General features: G+C 37.7%; 1 protein-coding gene across 2 annotated transcripts in view; it reads right to left on the bottom strand.

The window, feature by feature from the left end:
• NECTIN3 (nectin cell adhesion molecule 3) overlaps positions 1 to 19,227 on the bottom strand; it is a 155,197-nt gene extending 135,970 nt beyond the window's left edge. The window contains exon 1 of one of the 2 annotated variants that reach the window (XM_036933108.2): positions 18,680 to 19,227. In XM_036933108.2, coding sequence (XP_036789003.1) covers positions 18,680 to 18,845 — 166 coding nt within the window. In that variant the 5' untranslated portion in view covers positions 18,846 to 19,227. The remainder of the gene's footprint in view (positions 1 to 18,679) is intronic. The other variant, XM_036933107.2, reaches the window with a different exon arrangement.
• Positions 19,228 to 21,945: the final 2,718 nt, after the last annotated feature.

Raw genomic sequence — 21,945 nt, 5'->3', positions numbered from 1 at the left:
ACAGACCAATATCCCTGATGAATGTAGATGTAAAAATACTCAATAAAATATTAGCAAACCGAATTCAAAAATATATCAAAAGGACCATATACCACGACCAAGTGGGATTCATCCCAGGGATGTAAGGATGGTACAACATTCGAAAATCCATCAACATCACTCACCACATAAAACAAAAAGAAAGACAAAAAGCCCATGATCATCTCCGTAGGTGCTGAAAAAGCATTCGACAAAATTCAACATCCATTCATGATAAAAACTCTCAGCAAAATGGGTATAGAGGGCAAGTACCTCAACATAATAAAGGCCATATACGATAAACCCACAGCCAACATCATACTGAACAGCGAGAAGCTGAAAGCTTTTCCTCTGAGATGGGGAACAAGACAGGGATGCCCACTTTCCCCACTGTTATTTAACATAGTACTGGAGGTCCTAGCCATGGCAATTAGACAAAACAAAGAAATACAAGGAATCCAGATTGGTAAAGAAGAAGTTAAACTGTCACTATTTGCAGATGACATGATATTGCACATAAAAAAACCCTAAAGACTCCACTCCAAAACTACTAGAACTGATATCGGAATACAGCAAAGTTGCAGGATACAAAATGAACACACAGAAATCTGTGGCTTTCCTATACACTTACAATGAGCCAATAGAAAGAGAAATCAGGAAAACAATTTCATTCACAATTGCATTGAAAAGAATAAAATACCTAGGAATAAACCTAACCAAAGAAGTGAAAGACCTATACCCTGAAACTATGAGACACTCTTAGGAGAAATTAAAGAGGACACTAATAAATGGAAACTCATCCCATGCTCTTGGCTAGGAAGAATGAATATTGTCAAAATGGCCATCCTGCCCAAAGCAATATACAGACTTGATGCACTCCCTATCAAATTACCAACAACACTCTTCAATGAACTGGAACAAATAGTTCAAAAATTCATACGGAAACACCAAAGACCCCAAATAGCCAAAGCAATCCTGAGAAAGAAGAATAAAGTGGCAGGGCTCTCACTCCCCAACTTCAACCTCTACTACAAAGTCATAGTAATCAAGACAATTTGGTACTGGCACAAGAACAGAGCCACAGACCAGTGGAACAGATTAGAGACTCCAGACATTAACCCAAACATATATGGTCAATTACTATTCGATAAAGGAGCCATAGACATACAATGGGGAAATGACAGTCTCTTCAACAGATGGTGCTGGTAAAACTGGACAGCTAATGTAAGAGAATGAAACTGGATCACTGTCTTACCCCATACACAAAAGTAAATTCAAAATGGATCAAAGACCTGAATGTAAGTCATGAAACCATAAAACTCTTAGAAAAAAACATAGGCAAAAATCTCTTGGATGTGAACATTAGTGACTTCTTCATGAATATATCTCCCCGGGCGAGGAAAACAACAGCAAAAATGAACAAGTGGGACTATATCAAGCTGAAAAGCTTTGTACAGCAAAGGACACCATCAATAGAACAAAAAGGTACCCTACAGTATGGGAGAATATATTCGTAAATGACAGATCCGATAAAGGCTTGACATCCAAAATATATAAAGAGCTCACGCTCCTCAACAAACAAAAAGCAAATAATCTAATTAAAAAATGGGCAGAGGAGCTGAACAGACAGTTCTCCAAAGAAGAAATTCAGATGGCCAACAGACACATGAAAAGATGCTCCACATCGCTAGTTATCAGAGAAATGCAAATTAAAACCACAATGAGATATCACCTCACACCAGTAAGGATGGCTACCATCCAAAAGACAAACAACAACAAATGTTGGCGAGGTTGTGGAGAAAGGGGAACCCTCCTACACTGCTGGTGGGAATGTAAATTAGTTCAACCATTGTGGAAAGCAATATGGAGGTCCCTCAAAATGCTCAAAATAGACTTACCATTTGATCCAGGAATTCCTCTTCTAGGAATTTACCCTAAGGATGCAGCACTCCAGTTTGAAAAAGACAGATGCACCCCTATGTTTATTGCAGCACTATTTACAATAGCCAAGAAATGGAAGCAACCTAAGTGTCCATCAGTAGATGAATGGATAAAGAAGATGTGGTACATATACACAAAGGAATATTATTCAGTCATAAGAAGAAAACAAATCCTACCATTTGCAACAACATGGATGGAGCTAGAGGGTATTTTGCTCAGTGAAATAAGCCAAGTGGAGAAAGACAAATACCAAATGATTTCACTCATCTGTGGAGTATAAGAACAAAAGAAAAACTGAAGGAACAAAACAGCAGCAGAATCACAGAACCCAAGAATGGACTAACAATTACCAAAGGGAAAGAGACTGGGGAGAATGGGAGGGTAGGGAGAGATAAGGGAGGGGAAGAAGAAAGGGGGCATTATGATTAGCATGTATAATGTGGGGGGTGGGGGAAAGTGGAGGGCTTTGCAACACAGAGAAGACAAGTAGTGATTCTACAACGTTACTATGCTGATGGACAGTGACTGTAATGGGGTTTGTGGGGGGGACTTGGGGTAGAGGAGAGCCTAGTAAACATAATGTTCTTCATGTAACTGTAGATTAATGATAACAAAATTTAAAAATATATATATTATTAAGAAAAAAAAACAGAAGGCAGAAGATCAGGTATGAAGCCAGATGTAACTGGAATGGGAATATGTAAAAAAAGAGTTCCTAGTTCTGGATAACCCTACTTGAAGCCACAGGTCCACTGAATGTAGATGAAACAAATAGGTCAACGATTGAGGCTAACCTGGTCTAAAAGACCCTGGTATATCCACAAGACAACATATTACTGAGTTTTTAAAAGGCTATTTTGGAAGTATAGATTAATGTTTTAGGTTTATATTTGTATTGTCACTAAAACAGAAGATATTAAAACATCAATTAAATATATAAATAAGGTATTTCTGTCTAAAAAAAAAATCTAAGCAACGCAATGTATATTCTTTTCAATGATACATGGAAATGCCAACATTGATTGCATGTTGTGACCAGACTGAAAATCAAATGGACGTAAGTTCTTTGACCCAATTAAATCAAGATAAAAATCACTAAAAGATCTTTTATATTTAGTTATGTAATAAATTTCAAAATAATTCAAGAGTCAAAAAAATTACCTAATGGAAATTTAAAATGTTTTGAACATTTACCTCTAAACAATGCAGATAAAGTCATGATTAGAGGGAAATTCAGACTCAAATGCAAATACAAGACAAAGACAAAGGCTGAAAATCAATAATCTAACCATTTCAAGAAATAGAAAAGGGATAGGAAACAGGCCTCCAAAAAAAGAAAATAATACAGAATGAACATAAAATAAAGGATCAAAATGAATCAAAGGTGGGTCTTCAATAAGTCTAATAAAATTGATAAATTCCTGGCAAGACTGACCCAGGAAACCGGACACAAAATAAGAATATGAGGAATGAGAAAGGGCATTTAAAAATATGAGGGCACCACTACAGACCCTCCAGGTATTAAAAAGATATTAAGAAGACATTATGCACAATTTCATGTCAATAAATTTGAAAGCATGAAATTGACAAATTCCCACAAAAATGTGGTGTGCCAAAACTGACACAGGAAGGAAACAAAAATAGTACCATATTATTAATATGTTGAATATATAGCTAAAAATCCATCCCATAAGACAATTTTCCAGGCCCACATAGTTTTACCTATGAGTTCTATCAAACAGGTGAAGAAAAAAATAATACCAATCTTAAACTATTACACAAGATGGAAAAATATGCAACATGTCTTTATTTTTTTTACAAGTCCAGCATAACCTTGATATCAAAACTTGGCAAAAGCATTTTAAGAAAGGAAAATTACAAACCAATTTAATCAACAAACACAGATCAGGGGGAAGAAATAAAGAAAATAGAAGAAATAAAGAAAATAACAGTTAATTGAATCCAGTGATCTAATAAAGAATATATTCACTGAAATGAAAATGGGATTATTCCAGGAACACAATGATGGCTTAATATTTTTTTTAACGTAATTTACCACATCATACATTATTTTAAAAAGGGAAAAAGATGATATGATTATCTCAAAGTTAAATAATGAATAAAGTTAAGTATTTGATAAAACTCAACATTCTCCATGATAAAAATTTTTAGTAATCCAGAAATTTTTTTCCTAATCTGAAAAAAAGGATTTTATTTAAAACAAACATTCACAAACATCAAACTTAATATTGAAATGCTGAACATTTTTTTTACCTCTGAGATTAGGAATGAGACAATGTCTGTGATCACCACTTCAATTCAACATCATAGTTGAGGTCCTAGCCAGAGCAATAAGCAAACGATAGGAAAATAAAACTATAAACATTGGTGAGCAATAAGGCTTTCATTATTCACTGGTGGCATGACTATACAGATGTAAAATCCAAAAGATTTGACAAGGTATCAGAAGTAAATGAACTCAGGAAGGTGTCTGGATATAAGGTCACTATGTCAAAATCGATTACATTTTTATATGCCTGCAAACAATTAGTAATATTTTAAAACATCATTTATAATAACCACCAAAAAAACCCCAAAATCTGTAATTCAAATAACTTAAATTTATTCTTAAAACATATAATTGTGCAAAACTTCTACACACAGAGAAAAAAAAACTAACAAATTTTATGGAAAGAAAGGAAAGGAAACCTCAATAAATGGAGAGATAAACCAGGCTCATGGATTGGAAGATTCAATTTTATAAAGGTGTCAATTTAATTCATCTAGTTTTAATGTACTCATAATAAAAACCCCTGCAGGTTTTCACAGAAACTGATTAGCTGATACTAAAATTTATATGGAAAGGAAAAGGACAAATTCATGTTAACTTGAACAAGCAGGTAGTACACTCTACCCAACACCAGGATATATTATAAAGCTATACAAAACATTGTGACATTTGCGCAAAGGTAGTGAAATGGAAAATGGAACAAAGAAGAGAGTCCAAAAATAAACCCCGACATATATGGCTATTTGATTTATTTTAAAGGCAACACAGCAGAGCAGAGGGTCTTTTCAATAAATGGTGATGGTCACTGAATAGTAAATGGAGAAAAAATACAGAACCTACCTCATTATCACAAAAATAAATTCTTGATAAATCATAGAAAGGTAAAAGAGCTTCTAGAGAAAAACGTTTTCATGATGGTGTACTAGACAAATATTCTGTAAATAAGACAACTGGTTGTAAAGAAAAAAATTGGTTTTGACTACATAGAAAGATACTAAGGAACTTCGATCTTAGAAACCACTATAGACTGAAGGGCCAGAGTGGGAGAGGATATTTTTGCAAAGGGCTCATACCTAACATATATAAACAACTCCTAAAAACCTATAAAAAGACAAAAAGATCATCCAACTGAATACATTAGGAAGAGAGCAGTCACTTCACAAGAAGATATTCAAATGGCCCATAATCCTTAGATCAGCCATTAAGTAAATATCAACTATACCATTACATATTGATCAGAATGTTTAAATTAAAATAAAAATACTGACAATACTGTTACAAAGGGCTGGTGAAGATGTGAGCAACTGAACTTTTATGAACTCCTGGTGGTAAGTATAAATTGTAACACTTTAGAAAACTTTTTCAACAAAAACATGCATAAAACCAATCAGCAATTCCACTACCAAAAGTGAGGTACAATGATTTTCATAGCAGTGGTAGTCACAAAAGTGTCAAAGTGAAAACAACCCAAATGTCTGTCCAACATTAAAACTCATAAATTATGGAGTAGTTATGGAACAGATTCCTGCAGTGGTGTGAGAGGGAAAAAGAAAAAGAAAGAATAAATATTACTGTTACATGCAACAACATGGATGAATCTCATAATACCTGCAAAGAAGAGTTGTATAATGTTCAAAAACAGGTAAAACTAATTTATGGTGTTAGAAGTGGGAATTGTGGCTATTACTGGGGAAGAGAGAGAATTCATTATTGGAAAGGAGTGTGACGGGGCTTCTAGAGTATGTAGATTTCTTGACCAAACTGTAGTTTTCATGGATATGATCACTTTGTAATAGTTCATTGAACTGCACCACCTACCATGAATAAATGTCAATAAAAAGTTTTAATATTTCATGAATCTATGTCTCAAGTCTTGTTCAAACCAGCTCATATACCTCACATCTTCAAATGCTGTATTTACATGGCACTTTGACTTAAATCAAGCCTCAAATCTCAGTTAACACAGTCAATACAAGAATCACTACCTTATGAGTTGTGCCTCCGTCAAAAGCTATGTTGAAACCCTAACTCCAAGTACCTGTGAATTAGACTTTATTTGGAAATACGGTGTTAGCAGATGTGATTAAAATCCAAGTGTACGTAAGGCTGTACTGGAATAGGGTGGGCTGTCCTTATAAGAGGAACATGCCATGACAGAAACACACAGGGAGAACAAACACCAGGTGGTGAGAGAGACTGCAGTGATGCAGCGGCAGTCCAAGGAATGCCACAAATTGATGGCCATAACCAGAAGCTAGGTAAGGTGAGGAAGGATCTGATTAGGCAAGAAAGGGTTCTACCAAGAGGGAACATGACCCTGCTCAAACCTTGATTTCATATTTCTAGGCTCCAGAACTGTGAGAGAATAAATTTCTGCTATAGTAAGCTACCTAATTTGTGTTACTGTGTTACAGCAGCCCTAGAAAACTAATACACCCTTCCATGTAATGTCTAATTCTTACTTCAGCCTTGTTTTCAGCAAAAACTCCAAATGCACTGTTAACCACTCCTTAAATCATGAGATCACCAAGAAGTATTATTTGCCTTACCCTAATTGAGGCCTTAATAACTCTGTGCCTAGACTATCCTGCTTATGATAAATCAGTATTTCTTAAATATTACTTTCCCTCTATCATTTCTTCATTCCCAAGATTCCAGCAAGAACCTATTACATCATATTCAAAAAACAACTAGTCTGGCTCCTACTACACTTCCTTCAATACATAAATATACAACTGGTTCCCAAAACTGCATTTCATTCTTTTATCACTACTTAGTCACAGTACCTAGAATAATCTTTGGTAGACACAATGCTAATTCTAACCACCATAAACATAAACTTGGTACCTCCACACTACCATTCACAAGTGAATGTTATGCCAACTCATGCCTTCAATATTGACCCAACATTTTACTCACTCTTAATTCAGGTCTTATTTCATTTTTGCCCAAAGGTTCTACTAAGTCCCAACATCAAGAGCACACATTTATTCTCAAAATCAATGACTTGTCATTAATGACAAGGCCTCTCCTAACTTGCCTCTCTTATACCTGGAAGCCTCTCTTATCTTCACCTACCCACTTTCTTTATCTCTATCTAGTAGAAAGATGAGCCTTTCATCTGTTTTTTTTTTTTCTATTTACTTTGAGTTCCTGGACCTTGCCATATCAATGTGCTTCTCCCACCTCCCTCCCAGGGACAGAGAAATCTCAACATAAAAATTAAAAAGCCTTCTTCAACTTTATATAGTGGACACCTATGGAAAATATATTCTCTTGCGATACAGCAACCATATCCAGTTTCTAAGAACAGCAATGCCAGTTTTAGAGGTAATGCTTTAAAAGCCAGTGTCTCAAGGGACAGTAAGCAATGACCCTGACAGACTGCTCCTTGACATAAAGCTGTGGTCATGGATATGGTTATTGAGCAAGGGGGCTCTGGTTCTTGATTTCCATACCTGAACTATCCAATATCCTTCAATTAATTTTGTTACAATGAAATGTTCGTAATTAAGAACCTTGAGTGGTAATCTTAGTAAGCTCAGACTGCTGTAACAAAACAGACTGGTGGCTTAAACAGCAAACATTTATTTATCATAGTTCTGGAGAATAGGAAGGCCACATCAGGGTGCTAGCAGGTTGGGTTCTGTTGAGAACTCTCTTCTGGCTTGCAGATAGCTGCTTTGTTATATCCTCAACATGGTGAAGAAAGGAAGCTCTAGTATCTCTTCCTCTTCTTATCAGGTGCTAATCCCATCATGGGGGTTCTAACCTCATGACCTTATCTAAACCTAATTACCTCCCTTCCCAATACTTTCATAATACTATCACATTGTGATTTTCGGCTTCAATATATAAATTTAGGTCTACACAAATATTCAGCCCATAAGAACTGACACATTATTCCTCACCCACTAATTACCCTCTAATCTTTCTCTATCCCATTTTTCTCAAGATTAGGCCTAACACTACACTACTACTTCACTATCCCCTCATTTGTTAATTTCTTGGAATTTGACTTGTTTTCTAACTACTTTTATTAAATTACTGAATCATCCATGCACTTCTCTTTATTACTAAATGTACTGGTCTATCAATTAAGATTTTTTTTCCAGATTACTTCTCTCCTCTTTCCCTCCCCTTTATATAATCAAAACACCTCAATCTGGAAAATTTCTCCCAGTCCCCTCCCAACTTCCCTTCTCTCCTTTCTTCCTTCTCTCCTCACCATCTGCCTGCTCTGTCAAATATCTCAATGAATCCAAATACCTCAATCCTAATAATTCCCAATTCCAACCCTATCCCCTACCCTCTCTGAACAAATTTCCAACTATAGTTCTAAAATATGCCCCAGAGACACTGCAATTAAACTACCTCCCAAAAGTTCCTGGATTAACCAATCCTTTTACCATCCTTTTCTAGTCATTTAAGAGAGAAACATACTCATTTGCATCTCCTCCCTCTTCACCCACAATGATATCCAAATACGCACAATGTACTTCTCTGATTCATCCCTCCCCCTTCAAATCCTGCTAAATTGCCATTTATCTCCACAATCTTCTCTTTCCTCGGATGATTACAATGGTTTTCACTTTTGTCTCACATCTTCAATGTATCTTTTACATTGATGTCAGAACTATATTAATATTTTCAAAATCACAGATAGATTCTGTAGTTGTGTCTCCAAAAGCCCCTCACTGCCTACCACACAAAGTCTAATCTTCTTAGCATCAGTAAAATATTTTAAAACCCATGACTTCCTCCACAAAGTTCATGCTTGAACCACATGAACCTTCCACAGAGTCCACAGTCCATGATTTTTTAGCCGGGATGCCCTTTTTCATTGACCTTGCCTCACAAATGGAAATTTAAATTCTGCTTCAAGGTCCAGCTAGAAAATTAGGTCCTCTAGTAAGTCTTCATCCATTTCCAGTTAAACTGTTCTATAATCACCCAACATTTTGCTTGTATTTCTAAGGAGTCATATTCCCTTGTATTATTCTTAGTTGTATTATAAAGCACTTTATTGCAACTTAGTAAGGATTTTATTTAATTTTCATAGCAACTCTGTAGAGGAAATATTTAGCCAATTTTATAAGGGATGAAAGAGAAGTTAAACAGGCGGGTTTAAAACAGACAGACATGCACACCCAATTTTCTAGTCTCACATGTTCTAACAAGGAAACTTTTATGTTTCTTAATATAAAAAAAACTCCCAGGTTCCTCATACAATCCCTTCTGTGTAACAGATGCTTTGTGTTTAATACTTTCTTTCCTTTTTGCAATAACTGTTTTACTTGTCTGAACTCTCTTCCTTGAAGACATCAAAGTTTCACTTCCTCTAATTAGCTTTCTTTGACTCTTCCAGGCCTTATCTTTTTTTTAGGCTGTATCATACAACTTGGCATGTTATTCCAAATATCTTAATATACACACACACACACACACACACACACACACACATACACACACAGCAACATGCAGTTAGTCTTACTGATGGTTTTGGGTTTATAACCTTGTGAAAACCACCACGTCTTATTCCACTGTGGTATCCCCCAAACCATACCATACAGCACTTGCTTGGTACTGTATCACCTGTTTCTTGATTGATGCCCAGTAGTCCCCATTCTATCCCCTGCTCCAATTTCTAATTCCTTTATTTTTTGCATTAATGGTGTAGATTAACTGTTTTAACTAAATGTTCTGTATTTTAACAGTCAAGTATTATTACTCAACCCACTCCTGAAATTTCGAGCTCACAGGTCAAGGAAGTATTTTAATCATCTGATGAACAAAATCTAGAGTGACTATTTTAGATGACTGTAGAGGGCAGCAAAGCAACAGGAGTATCCTCAAAGAAAAATATGTATGTTTCTTAGGGAACTACAGATTTTATATTTTAACAGATGCTGTTAGGGTTAAAGCTTTTAGAAGAGACTTTTTGTCATGCTGTATATAAATTTTACCAGCTACTTGTAAATGTAAACATTTTTACTATCCGTTTTATATATATGTACATATATATATAACAAAAATGTCTCAATACCCAGATCCTTTTATATACAAATGTAAAAATAAGTTTGATAAACAATGCATGGTTTCAAAATAGCTACCATAGCTGGTGACCTTTACAAATCTAAAAGTTTAAAGTGTTTTTTCATTGAAAAGTGTAAAAATTCTTAAATACAGTAAAGAATGTCAACACTCTAAACAGTCTTATTTCTTGCTAACAAAGAATAGATGCCTTCCTAGGTATTACTAACTCTAGCCTTGATATGCTTTCCATTATTCAAAGTCAGTCAGTCAACTGTAAAGGCTATATCAACTTTAAAAGAATAAAATAATAGATTCTTTGACATTGTACCAGTGTACAACAAACAGAAGGTAACAACTTAAAAGAGAATAGTTTTTACTGTTATTTCAATATTAAAAGTTCATTCTGGTTTTAATATGTACTAAGCAAATGAAAAATGTATCATTACATTAAAATAATCATATATTTATAACCTCAGAATTGCCTATAAGAAGTGGTAATTTTTTACTTCTTAAGTTTAACAAGCAGAAATGAAGAAATTTAGAGTAGCTGCTAGAGCTATTAACATACATAGACTCCTGGTTTAATGAAAAATCCTATGCCTTGTGCCCTTCGTGAGGACAGAACTGTTAGCTATTACCTTTTCCTGCTTGTATCTTTTCAATAAAAAAATAAATAGTAAAGCTTTTCAAAAATTTTGCATTAAAAATAAAGGAACCAAAGTATCTCTAAACAGATTTAAAAACTAGTTTACTGTCTCATTTAGTATTAAACTGAACTTACAGCTATGAATGATTATCTCTAATCTAAACCAAAAGAGAATGGAGTTTTGTAGTTCACAATGACAGGGCACTTGTGACATCAATCTTAATCCAGCCTACAGTAGCTATGACTAAATTAGAAACCATATTAAATAATTTTCAAAAACCATGGCCTAAGATATTTTAATGACAATCATGTCTACGATGGATAACTGAAAGAAATAGTTATTATATGAAACTGATCTTACCATAAGTTTGCCAATACTAACATATCATTAATATTTTTGTCTTTCCACTGAATTGAAGCCATTAGAAGAGTCAAGAAGTCCTGGCTGTGTGCACCTACTTTTATGTGTACACCTCTGGTTTTTCACGTCCTTCCCAATAACAGCACTGACATATTTCCATTACAAAATAGACTAGCTCTTAAATTTTCTTTCTCAAACTTTTTTCCTAAAATTTAAACCCAGAGTGAGATGCAAAATACATAAAGTGAGCTATGTCTTACAGAAGCTACTTAAATTATATATATTTTGGGGCAAGTAATATACAGTTTATTATGCAATACCAAAGAGGAAGAACTGTATTCCTCCAAAGAGATCAATTTTGTAGACACCTCAGGTTTAAAATGACTAAGACAATGAGGAATAAACAGAACTAAAGAGAGCAAAAAGAATTTTTAGAAAACAACAATGAAGATCATCTCATCAAGCAATATCAATCTTTTCTACTGTATTAAATAAATAAATATTTTATATTTATTCCTCCATCTTGAAAGGTAGGAACAGGAATAATGTCAAGATAGAAATAAAATCAAATACACAAACTTCTCTAAGGATACATTTCCTATAGTGTGTTCTGCACAATATTACTTCTGCAACATAATAGTTATTACATAAGAATTTTTTAATTAGTTTGTAAAACAGTATATGATACTGAAGAATTTCTTAGACCATTAAAAAACTAATGCACATTAGTTTTTCTATGAGGGGGTTATATATGGTTTGTTTTTCCCATTCCCAAATGTATTAACCATGGTACTTTACTCCAAAAACATCTTCTGAGACTAGAGTCCCATGAAACACTTGGTGAACATCGCTCTAAACCTAGTAACATGAAAAAAAATTAATAGAATTTGTATGCTTTTTCCACTAAAAACCACATGTCACATTGTTGGAACACCAAACCTCCAAGGTAGGCCCTCCAAGGACTAAGGATTTAGAACATTATTTAGGATCAGATAAGAAATCAAATCAAATTCAGAGAAATTTTGAGTTATTTATTGTAGCTATTATTCTATTTTATTTTGTTATTTCAACATGGAAGATAAAAATCATAAACCAAGTATTCTCTTGATACCATTTTATGCTAAAGCAAATCTGGTCAATTCCTTAACCAAATTTTTAATGGGAAAAAATCAAATGTTAAAATCTATATAGTTTAAAAACTAATTTGGGCCTATTTATACAATGAAGACTGAGCCAAGATCTTTACTGCAAAGAGCATACATCACAAAAAAATTTGTATTAAGTACTAGATAATGAATATAAAGAGTAACTATTTTACAAAGAAAGTATCACTGTATGTATGCAAGAAGTGGTGAAGGAAGGCTTTACAGAGAAAATTAATCTTTAACTGGACACTTCAGAGTTTGACTAAACAAGAGAGAAAACTAATATTTTAGGCCTTTTGAGTTAGGTCCGGAGAAGACATAACCTACTTTAGATAGACAACAATTAGTTTAGACCTGCAGTGTCCAAAATGGTAGCCACCAGCCAAATCTGCCTACTGAGGACATGAAATAAAGTGAATCCAAATTACGATGTGTAAGAGAAAAATACGTATCAGATTTTGAATACTAGGAAAAAAATGTAAAATACCTCAATTTTTGAGTATCAATTACATGCTGAAATTATGTTTTGGTTATATTGTGTTAAATAAAATGTAGGATCAAGACTAATTTCACCTGTTTTATTATTAATGTGACATGAGAATAATTAAAATTTTGTATATGGCTCACAGTATATTTCCACTGGGCAGTGTTGGTTTTAGAGTAACTTTGATTTTGCTGTTAAACTCTTGAAATAAAGAAATTTGAGTGCCTACTACATGCCAAGCACATGAAGATATATATGAGAGTGAAAAAATAGTGGAGTGTAATACTTTCAGAAAAGTGGTCATACCTTATGAAATTATAAATAAAAATGGCGTAATAGTACTTGTAGGTGAAGAAGAATCATCTGAAGATGTCTCTCAACAAACAAATATCCCAATCCTCAAGCTCCACTCACCACTCTTCTTGCTAAAAGTCCACAGTGGGCTTGGAATATTGTTTTTAAAAGGATTCTCTAGTAACTAGGATTTGAACACAAGCGCACAACCAATTTTTGCTGACCCCTGCCCAGCTGACAATAGTGATTTATAGACTCCCCCACCTTTAAAAAATTTTATTTTTCTGAAGAAAGCTAGGCGGAGAGGCTCAAGAGCCTCTTAATGGATGCAATAACCAACCTATTTAAAATAAGAACAAGTTTGATTTTTTTTTTTAAGCATTAAAGAAAACTTTGCAAATAGTTAAAAAAAAAAACAACTATAGCCTCTCCTATCTATAGTCATACAATTTACTATCTTATGCCTACAAAATAATCATCTAAATGTTGAAAAGCATACTGTCACGTTTAGCCACTTAATTCAGTTTCGGGCTGTATGGTTTTTACAACATGCCTCAAATTCCAGTTTATGAATATCCATTCACAATGCAACAGATAGTTCTTTCCTACTCATCTTAATTAGCAGAATGAATGTTGGTCTTGCTTGCTTGCTTTTAAATTAGGGTTGCAAAAAAAAAAAACAATCACCCTGAATGCTATATTAAAGAGAATATGTAGAATTCACAATATAAATATGCAATATGATGTCCCTTCTAAAACACCTACGGTACCTGAAATATGGCTGTATCTAGAATTATAGGAGATAGCTCTAAAATTTTAAATTAGTGACCTATGCTACAGTATGAGTCATTGAGAAAAAAAAACTTAAGGATCACCATGTAAGATTTACAACAGATTTTATTTAAATAAATGATTAAACTATCAGAGCCCATTATAAAAATAAAAATCATAAGTGTTATGAAATTCAGGAAATTATGCATATTCAAGACTTTGGAGACAATTTTAGTGTGATAATGGTACTTAGATTTTTAGATCCACTGGCACAAAAAAATCATCTTTAGTGGTCATTCCATTAGAGTTAAGGATTATTTTATTTTATCCTATATTTACATGTTAATATGCATTATTAGTTAAATGCCACATCTTCTGCAAGTCATATAGTCCTTATTATCATTTTTCAGGAATACTTTAACAAATTACAATTTTATAAAAATGTTATTTTCTTACTAATTTTTAAGGCGTAAATTACAGAACGTCAAAATACTCTTATTTTCTAACAAGGGTATCACAGCTGGCTTCTCTTCAATAATTTTCAAATAGGCAATAAGCCATAAATTCTATTCCTTAACTGTACAGATACAAAATGCACGTTAGAATTGCAGAATCACTAAATTTAATATATATATATGTATGGAAGCACAAGTGACATAAAGACAGTAAATACATATGCACACACACAAACACTTAATTGCCCAGCTTTTTCCAATTCCTTTTTCTGAAGCTATAGCTAAATGTAAGAAAGGAAAAGCTAGGATTTTTTTTTTTTGCTTGCCTTTAATTTTGGTTCACTTTCCAAAGTCTGTTTAGGATGCAAAAAGATTCATATGGGCAATATGTATTACAGGCCCCAACCTGATACTATCAGCAACTTGATAAAGTAGAAGCAAAGTTGTGACACCCCTCTCAGGCTCCATATCTTCAATATAATACTAACATTTTAAGTGACCTATGGAAACATGCTAACATTCTGAAAATTGGTCACCTGCATATTTATCTGAAGTAAATTAAATGAAGGCCACTCACTGACTGGGCTATACATTCAAAATAAAGACATAAAGTGCAAATACAGCAAGTCAATCAACTTGAAAACTTAGTTATTCAAGACTCAAGATAGAATTTAAGAATGCTGAATACCAGGCTGGTTGGCTTACAACCTTCTAATAAATGGTAACATTTGAATGTTTACTTTATTTCATATATTCTGCTAAGTGTTTTATTCTTTTATTAATTCTTACAAGAACTCTATAGGCAAGATGATGATGTTTTTATCCTTTTTTTAAAAGATGAAATTGTAAGTTCACTAGGTGAAATAACTTGCCAAGGATTCACACAGCTAGTAAATGACTGTCTTTTTTCAGAATCAGACTGAGTGAACAGTATCCCAACGGTAAACTGTACAGAGAACAAACTTGTACCACACACCACAAGTCTAATCACAGTAAGATCTGACTCAACTGATTTAAAATTTTTTTTCTCTCAGTTCATATTTATGTAATATGAATTTATCTAATGGGTTACTTGTTCTATCACAGATCTTTTTTTCTTTTTGCTTCTTTTGATACATTGCTTACATCTAGCATGATAATATTCTTTATCTAATGGGTTAGGTATCCCTCTTCCTAGCAACTCACAAATACCTCATGCAGTCCTCTATCATAAACACTGAACTGTCCTATAATCACCTATATCCTTTATATTCATCTCAATATTGTAAGATCCTAATATCACATTAGATCTTCTTTTTCTTTTTTCTCATCTTCTAGACATCCACCTTAAGATAAAAGCTTGCTGAAAGTGGAAAGTCATAGAATCCTAAATACAAACAGGAATTTACAAAGGTCAAATAGTCTACCTTCTCTTTTTTAATACCACATTCCTGCTAATATTGTCTCTCTCTCTCACAAAAAATGTTGGAAGTTAAAGTGAGATAAATTTAATCACCTACAAATTGGTTAATGCCGTTATCAAGAAATAACGAATCCCAGAATTAAATAAACGAGGTTTATCAAGTCACATGTTGTTGTAAACCTAGTCCCTTTTAACTTTTATACCTAGGGATTTCTTAGACTTAAAAAGAAAAAAGCAACTGAGTTTGTTAACCTGTAAAGTTCTCATTTCAAAAGTTTAGTTCCTCAAAAAAGATGATGTACACCCTCAAACAGCAAATCTGATTCTGTAGCCTTCAGAATATCAAGTCTACCAATTGTGTGGGTTTATTTGGCAGTCAAATTAATACGATATGAAATTATCTTCTGCTAATAGATGATACTGCAGAAGTTGAGCAGAGTTAAGGCCATGCTAAATGCAAGCAGCATATCAAAAATAGAAGCAAAAAGAAAAAAAGATCTGTGATAGAACAAGTAAAGCATTCTGATTAACAAATCAGATAGTCATCTCTCTAAAGCCCTAAAGCCTAAAATTTTTTTCAACTCTAAAACTGACTACAGAGTCAAATATTAGTAAATGCCAAACCTGATAAGTAGTACTATGCATGTTAGATCAACAAACAGGTTACAGGAAGAAAATTGTTTCCATATATACTAAGCATCCTTAAGTCACAAGAACTGTGCCCTACTCAAAGACTGAATTTTAAAATAGAGGTTGATGGAAAAAACTTGTCATAAAGATTCACAAACTAGGGTGTTATAACACTATAAACCAAAAAAGCTCTTTAAATGAGCAGTATGCAGTAACACAAAGCTAGTGTCTGTGTCTACAACTACAAGCAGACAGGACTCTAAAAACTTCAATTTACACCTCCACTAAATCACAGTCCATCTGCCTATACTATACTGCTTGCCTTTTTAGGACTTTAAAATAAAATACCAAGTTCTTTCAATAGCAAATTATTAAAAAACATTTTTTAAAAGCATATTCTCTTCTTCCATGTGAAAAACCAGTGTGTTCCTTCAAAAAGTAATCAACACTTCATTTTCACAACTGCTACGAAATTATTACCTAAATTATATTTCTTTGTATCAGTTGTACATATTACCTTCAGTCTCCCATAGGACTTTGCCTAGGTAGACAAGACTTTATTAGTGACACAAATAATATTCTCAGCCGTTAACACAATCTGAGGAGGACAGTAAACTGTTTAACACCTCCTCCAACTTTCCTCCCACCCAACTGTAATCCACAACTCTCCTTAATGGAAAAGAACAGTACACAAATTTAATATATAATCTTGCATCAATTTAAGGAGGTAACTACATTAAGAATTGTGGAACTAAACATTTGGGGAGTGGGGCTACAGAAAATGTAGATTAGATAACATGTCACTTTTCATACTATGCTCTGTAAATCAGAAACTTTCTTCACAGTGCTTGAAACGTGGTGGTAATTTGATAATGGAAATTCTCAGCCTATAAGGGGCACTCAATCTCTTGAAAACTTTGCCTCCCACAATAGCAACTACCCTGACACACCTACCCGGAACTGGATTCTTTTTCTTCTAAATTACACTATATGAAATTCACACACATCTCTCCTTTTAATATATATTGGTAAAGCTTTTGGTGTCTTTTACGATTTCATCAAACACTGAGATCCAACAGCAGCCTATGTACCAGTAAAAACGTCTTAGATAAGCTATCTAAGTAAGCGTTAGTTTTGTTTCTCCACCTTACTCACCAAGTGATAGCCTTCGAATGAAAAACATCCTGCAATGTTTCAGTATTACCAAAAGACAAGCTAATCCCCAAAGACTGGTGGCCGTATTTTTTCCAAATAACTGCCTTCCACTAGTGATCACTTAACGTCCACCTTTCTTGCAGGTAAGGCAGATTTTTTACATGATCCTGAACAAGTAGGTTTCTAGTCTCCGATACCTAGGAATATATCTTAAAAAGAGACTAACTTCCAAATGTTACAGAAAAAAACTGTAACATAACATGAAGGAAGAAAGCTACCGGGAAAAGGTGTGGGAAATTTTTTTATTAGAAGAGCCGGGGCACAGTCGATCCCCTCAGGTATTTAATCCATAAATCGAAGTCCTGAGGACAAATTGGGTTAGCTAAAATAAACACAGTCTGAGAGATTTCCCACAAACTGTAAAGCAGCCACTGGCTCAATGCAAAGCCATGCAGAAGCAGCCAGGGCAGAATGGGGCCGCAGGACCGGAGAGAACTGCCTGCGGGGGATGCTGCAGAGTGGGCTGACAATGGTGCCTTCTCCACAGTGGAAAGCAATGAGGCACAGGACTCGAAGGCTTCGTTCCGCCCGGCTCCAGTCCCTAAAGGTGTCGGGCTCTCAGCTCAAGTTTCACGGAGAAAAAAAGGCGGCGACAAACGTGCATCCCCGCACCGTAGAAGTCCGCGCTCTCGGCTTCCTCCGCGAACGAGCAAGGGAGTAACGGTCCCGAAGCAAACCCGGAGGAGCCCCGAGCGCGAAGCACGCGGCCACCGCGCAGAAAGCAGCACGCCGGGGCCGACCCTCCGCCCGGCCGCGGCGCCCCCGCGGGGGAGGGGAGCGGTGGCCAGCGCCGCACTCGCCGGCCCCGGCCCTGCCCCGGCCTCGCCCAGGGCGCGGCCAAAAGTTTCCAGCCAAAGTCCGCGGCCCCCCGCTCGCGCAGCCAACCGCCTGGCCGTCGCGAGAGCGGCCCGCGCCGGCCCGGCCCGGCCGCGGCGCCGGGATTCCGCGTCGCGCCTCCCTCAGCCCGCGCCGGACGCCGGGGTTCACCTACCACAGAGCTGGGAGAAGAGCAGCAGCGGGAAGAGCAGCAGCAGCAGCGGCGGCAGCGGCGGCGTCGGGGGAGGCGGCAGGGACCCGGCTCCGGGGGGAGAGGCGGAGGAAAGTTGTGCCTTGCCGCCTTCGGGACACAGCGGGGCCGGCCTCGAGGTCCGCGCCATCCCCCGCCCTCCCCCCGGCGCTCTCGCTCGCCCGGCCCCCGGCTCCCCGGCCCCGGCGCCTCAGGCTCTGGGCGGCGGCGGAAGGTCCGGCGCGCGCGTCCCCAACTCCCAGCTCCTGAGGCGTCGCCGCAGGCTGACACTCAGCCGAGAGCTAGCGGCTACCTCGACTCCGCCGTCGCTGACGCCACTGCCGAGGTTGAGGCGGGAGCCGCCCGCCGTCGCCGCCGCCACTCCCCTCCCCCCGGCACCCGCCCGCCTCGAACTCCTGGGAACTCGGAGCGCACCACCCCGCCCGCGCGGGAGGGGGAACAAACCGACCCTCAGAGTCGGCGCGGGGAGCCGTCCGCCCGCCCCGCCCAACTCAGCTCCCGTCTGATCCGGAGTGCGAGGAGCGTCTCCTCCCACCCATACCCCGTTCCTACACACGCTCCTCCCCTTTCAAAAAAAGCTCTTCTCTCCACTTTGATAACGAGGTTTCTCCCAAAGCCGTGCTATAAAGAGCACAGGAAAATCTGGAAGAGGTTAGTAGGCCCCGCCCCTCTTTCCCCCTCTTCCCGGCCTTTCCAATGGTCTCGCCCACCCCGCCCCTCGCGGGTCCACTGCGGCCCCGGCGCAGACGGAGGCGGAGGGCGGCGGAGCTTACGCGCTGCTGGGTTCACCCGGGCGGCGCTCTCCCTCTGGCGGGGACCCGGGACGAGGAGGGGGAGTGGGACGGGGCTGCCCTTCCGTTACCCATGCTAAAGGTTCCTGTCTGGGAAGCTAGACGCAGCCTGCAGGACTCGTCACCTCCCTCTTCGCCGGGGACTCGGGCTTAAAGGAGAGACTTTCTCCTTCTTGCTTCCCGGGACAGCTGTGTTCTCCGAATTCCCTCCCTACTTCCCAGCCCACTTCCCCCCAGCCCTCCGCAGCACGTTTGCACTGGCAATTTTCTTAATCGTTTATCTGGGAAGGCGGCTTGGTGGAAGGGTCGGCGGAGCCGGGCGAGGAGAGGGAAACCCGAGGGTTTGCTCTCTCGCTCTTGCTTGCCCGGCTGTCAGCTGTCCTCGCTGGGCGACTGGCAACAGGAGGCCACGGATTTCCCCTTTCGGAGCGCCTAGGTGGTGTTTTTCTTTGGTTTTCTTTCATTTGCATGTTCGCACGTGTAATATTATTTTCATTGCCTGTTTCCCTTTAAACTGATGGCGGGAAAGCGACCTTGGAGACTATTAAACATCTGCCTGTAAGAGAAGCGTCTGTGATCCTCTGCGACCCTCTCACCCGAGGTGGCTGCGCGCCCTGCCCTCTTCGTCCGCCCGCCACGCACAGCCTTAGTTGCCTGACCTCCGAGCCACAGCCACCGGCGGTTCGGCGGCGGTGGTGGACGGTTTGGACTGTCCGAGGGGCACCGGAGGCAGAGGACACATGTCCTCAGTCCTGACACCATTAGAGTATGTGGGTGGTGCCGTCTCCACCAAATAGCCACAAATGTTCTCCAATAAGAAAAAAGTCGAGCAAGGATTAGTCCCCTGTCGCAGCCAAACTAATGCTTGCCTACCCCCAAGATCACGCCCCTTTAATCACTAGGGTCTCTCCACCCACTGGCTTACAATGTTTTACTTACCTACAAGGCTACACACCATTCTACCCCTGCCCCCTCTTTTTTTTCCTTAACTTCCGCCTCCTATCCTGTTTCCCAGCGTTCGGTTAAGTGCCTCTTTTCCTCCACTCCCTTCCTCCCTGCCTCTGCCACCCCGTTTCCTGCAGCCATTCCTTTCCATCACCTCTCCTCAGGACGCACTTAGGAATAAACCTTGTCCTGCATCGCTCCGGGAGATCCCCTGATGATGATCATAACTGACGAAATGTAGCTATTGTGACATTCCTCAGCTGTGCTGACACCACCATTTCCCTTGAGAAAATTTCTTTTCCTATTTTTGCATTCCCTAAACCTAATTTCGCTGCTAAATTTAGCCAGAGCCCACTGTAACTAGCTAATTATCTGCTTAGGTAGCATTTTAGCACTTTGTTGGTACTCAGTTAAATGTTAAAAACAACCAAAATTTTAATATCATTAGCCAATTTCATCCCCCAGCCTTTCCCTGTTGGTTCCTGTCTCCCCAAAAAGTAATTTAGCCAACATTTGAAAAGGTGCCAAAGGTTTAATATGGGGGCCATCGTGCAATTGCTACAGAGACCATGAGGGATTAACAGATTTAGCGCGTCTCAGAAGAATGATAGGGAGCTTTAAAAAACACATTTCCTCCATGTTTTGAGAAATTGGATTGTTGGCATACTATAATTTTATTCTCCTCTGACCTAAAGTAGAGAGAGAGCATGGAAGAGCGGTATTTATAGACTTTATATAAGCATTAAAAGAGCACCATGCTGGTGTTTTATGTGCATACATGCATTATGTCCTAATATTAATGATTTGTGTTGATATAGCATCTTCAGCCAGGGATGTCAAAGCATACTTCCTAGGGAAGGTAACAATTGCTATTATTCCTATTTGCCAACTAGTGGAACCCAGGCACAGAGGTTGAAAACAACTGCTATAAGCCCTGTGTAGTGGTTTTCCTGCCAGAAACAAGTTCTTACCTTTCAGTGGCACTACTGACCTCTTAAGAATCCTTTTAAAGTTAACAAATTTACTGAGGTAACTCAAACTTCTACTTTCTAAGTGTCCAGTCTTACATTCTCAAGTGAAGACATACCTCCACCCCACCCCCACCAAGCTTTCCTGTTGGAAACTATTACTGACTACAGAAAAAGATTTTACATTACATGATATAGTTCATTTTTCTTCAATGCTACAATTATTGTTGATTTTTTAAAATCTTTGACATGAGATCATTACTGGGTTTTGTACCATTTTTAGCTTTCTAACTTTACAGGTAAGTTTGCTTTTATTGTTTGGGTGATAAACTAGTTGAAGGAATATTTAAATATAGCAAATTTATTAATATTTCAGGCACCTTTGAACCCAGAGTATGCATGTATCTTCCAAGTAAAAAGATTATCTGAACAAAAGTAACACCATTTTAATGCCAACAATGATTTCACTGTTGTAGGTTAAGAGTACGTTGGTGTCCACAACATTGACCTCTTAACAAAGAAGTAA

This window comes from Manis pentadactyla, chromosome 1, assembly GCF_030020395.1.
Source record: "Manis pentadactyla isolate mManPen7 chromosome 1, mManPen7.hap1, whole genome shotgun sequence".
Classification (NCBI taxonomy): domain Eukaryota; kingdom Metazoa; phylum Chordata; class Mammalia; order Pholidota; family Manidae; genus Manis; species Manis pentadactyla.
The sequence above is the reverse complement of the archived record's forward strand: the minus strand, read 5'-3'. Positions and strand labels throughout refer to the sequence as shown.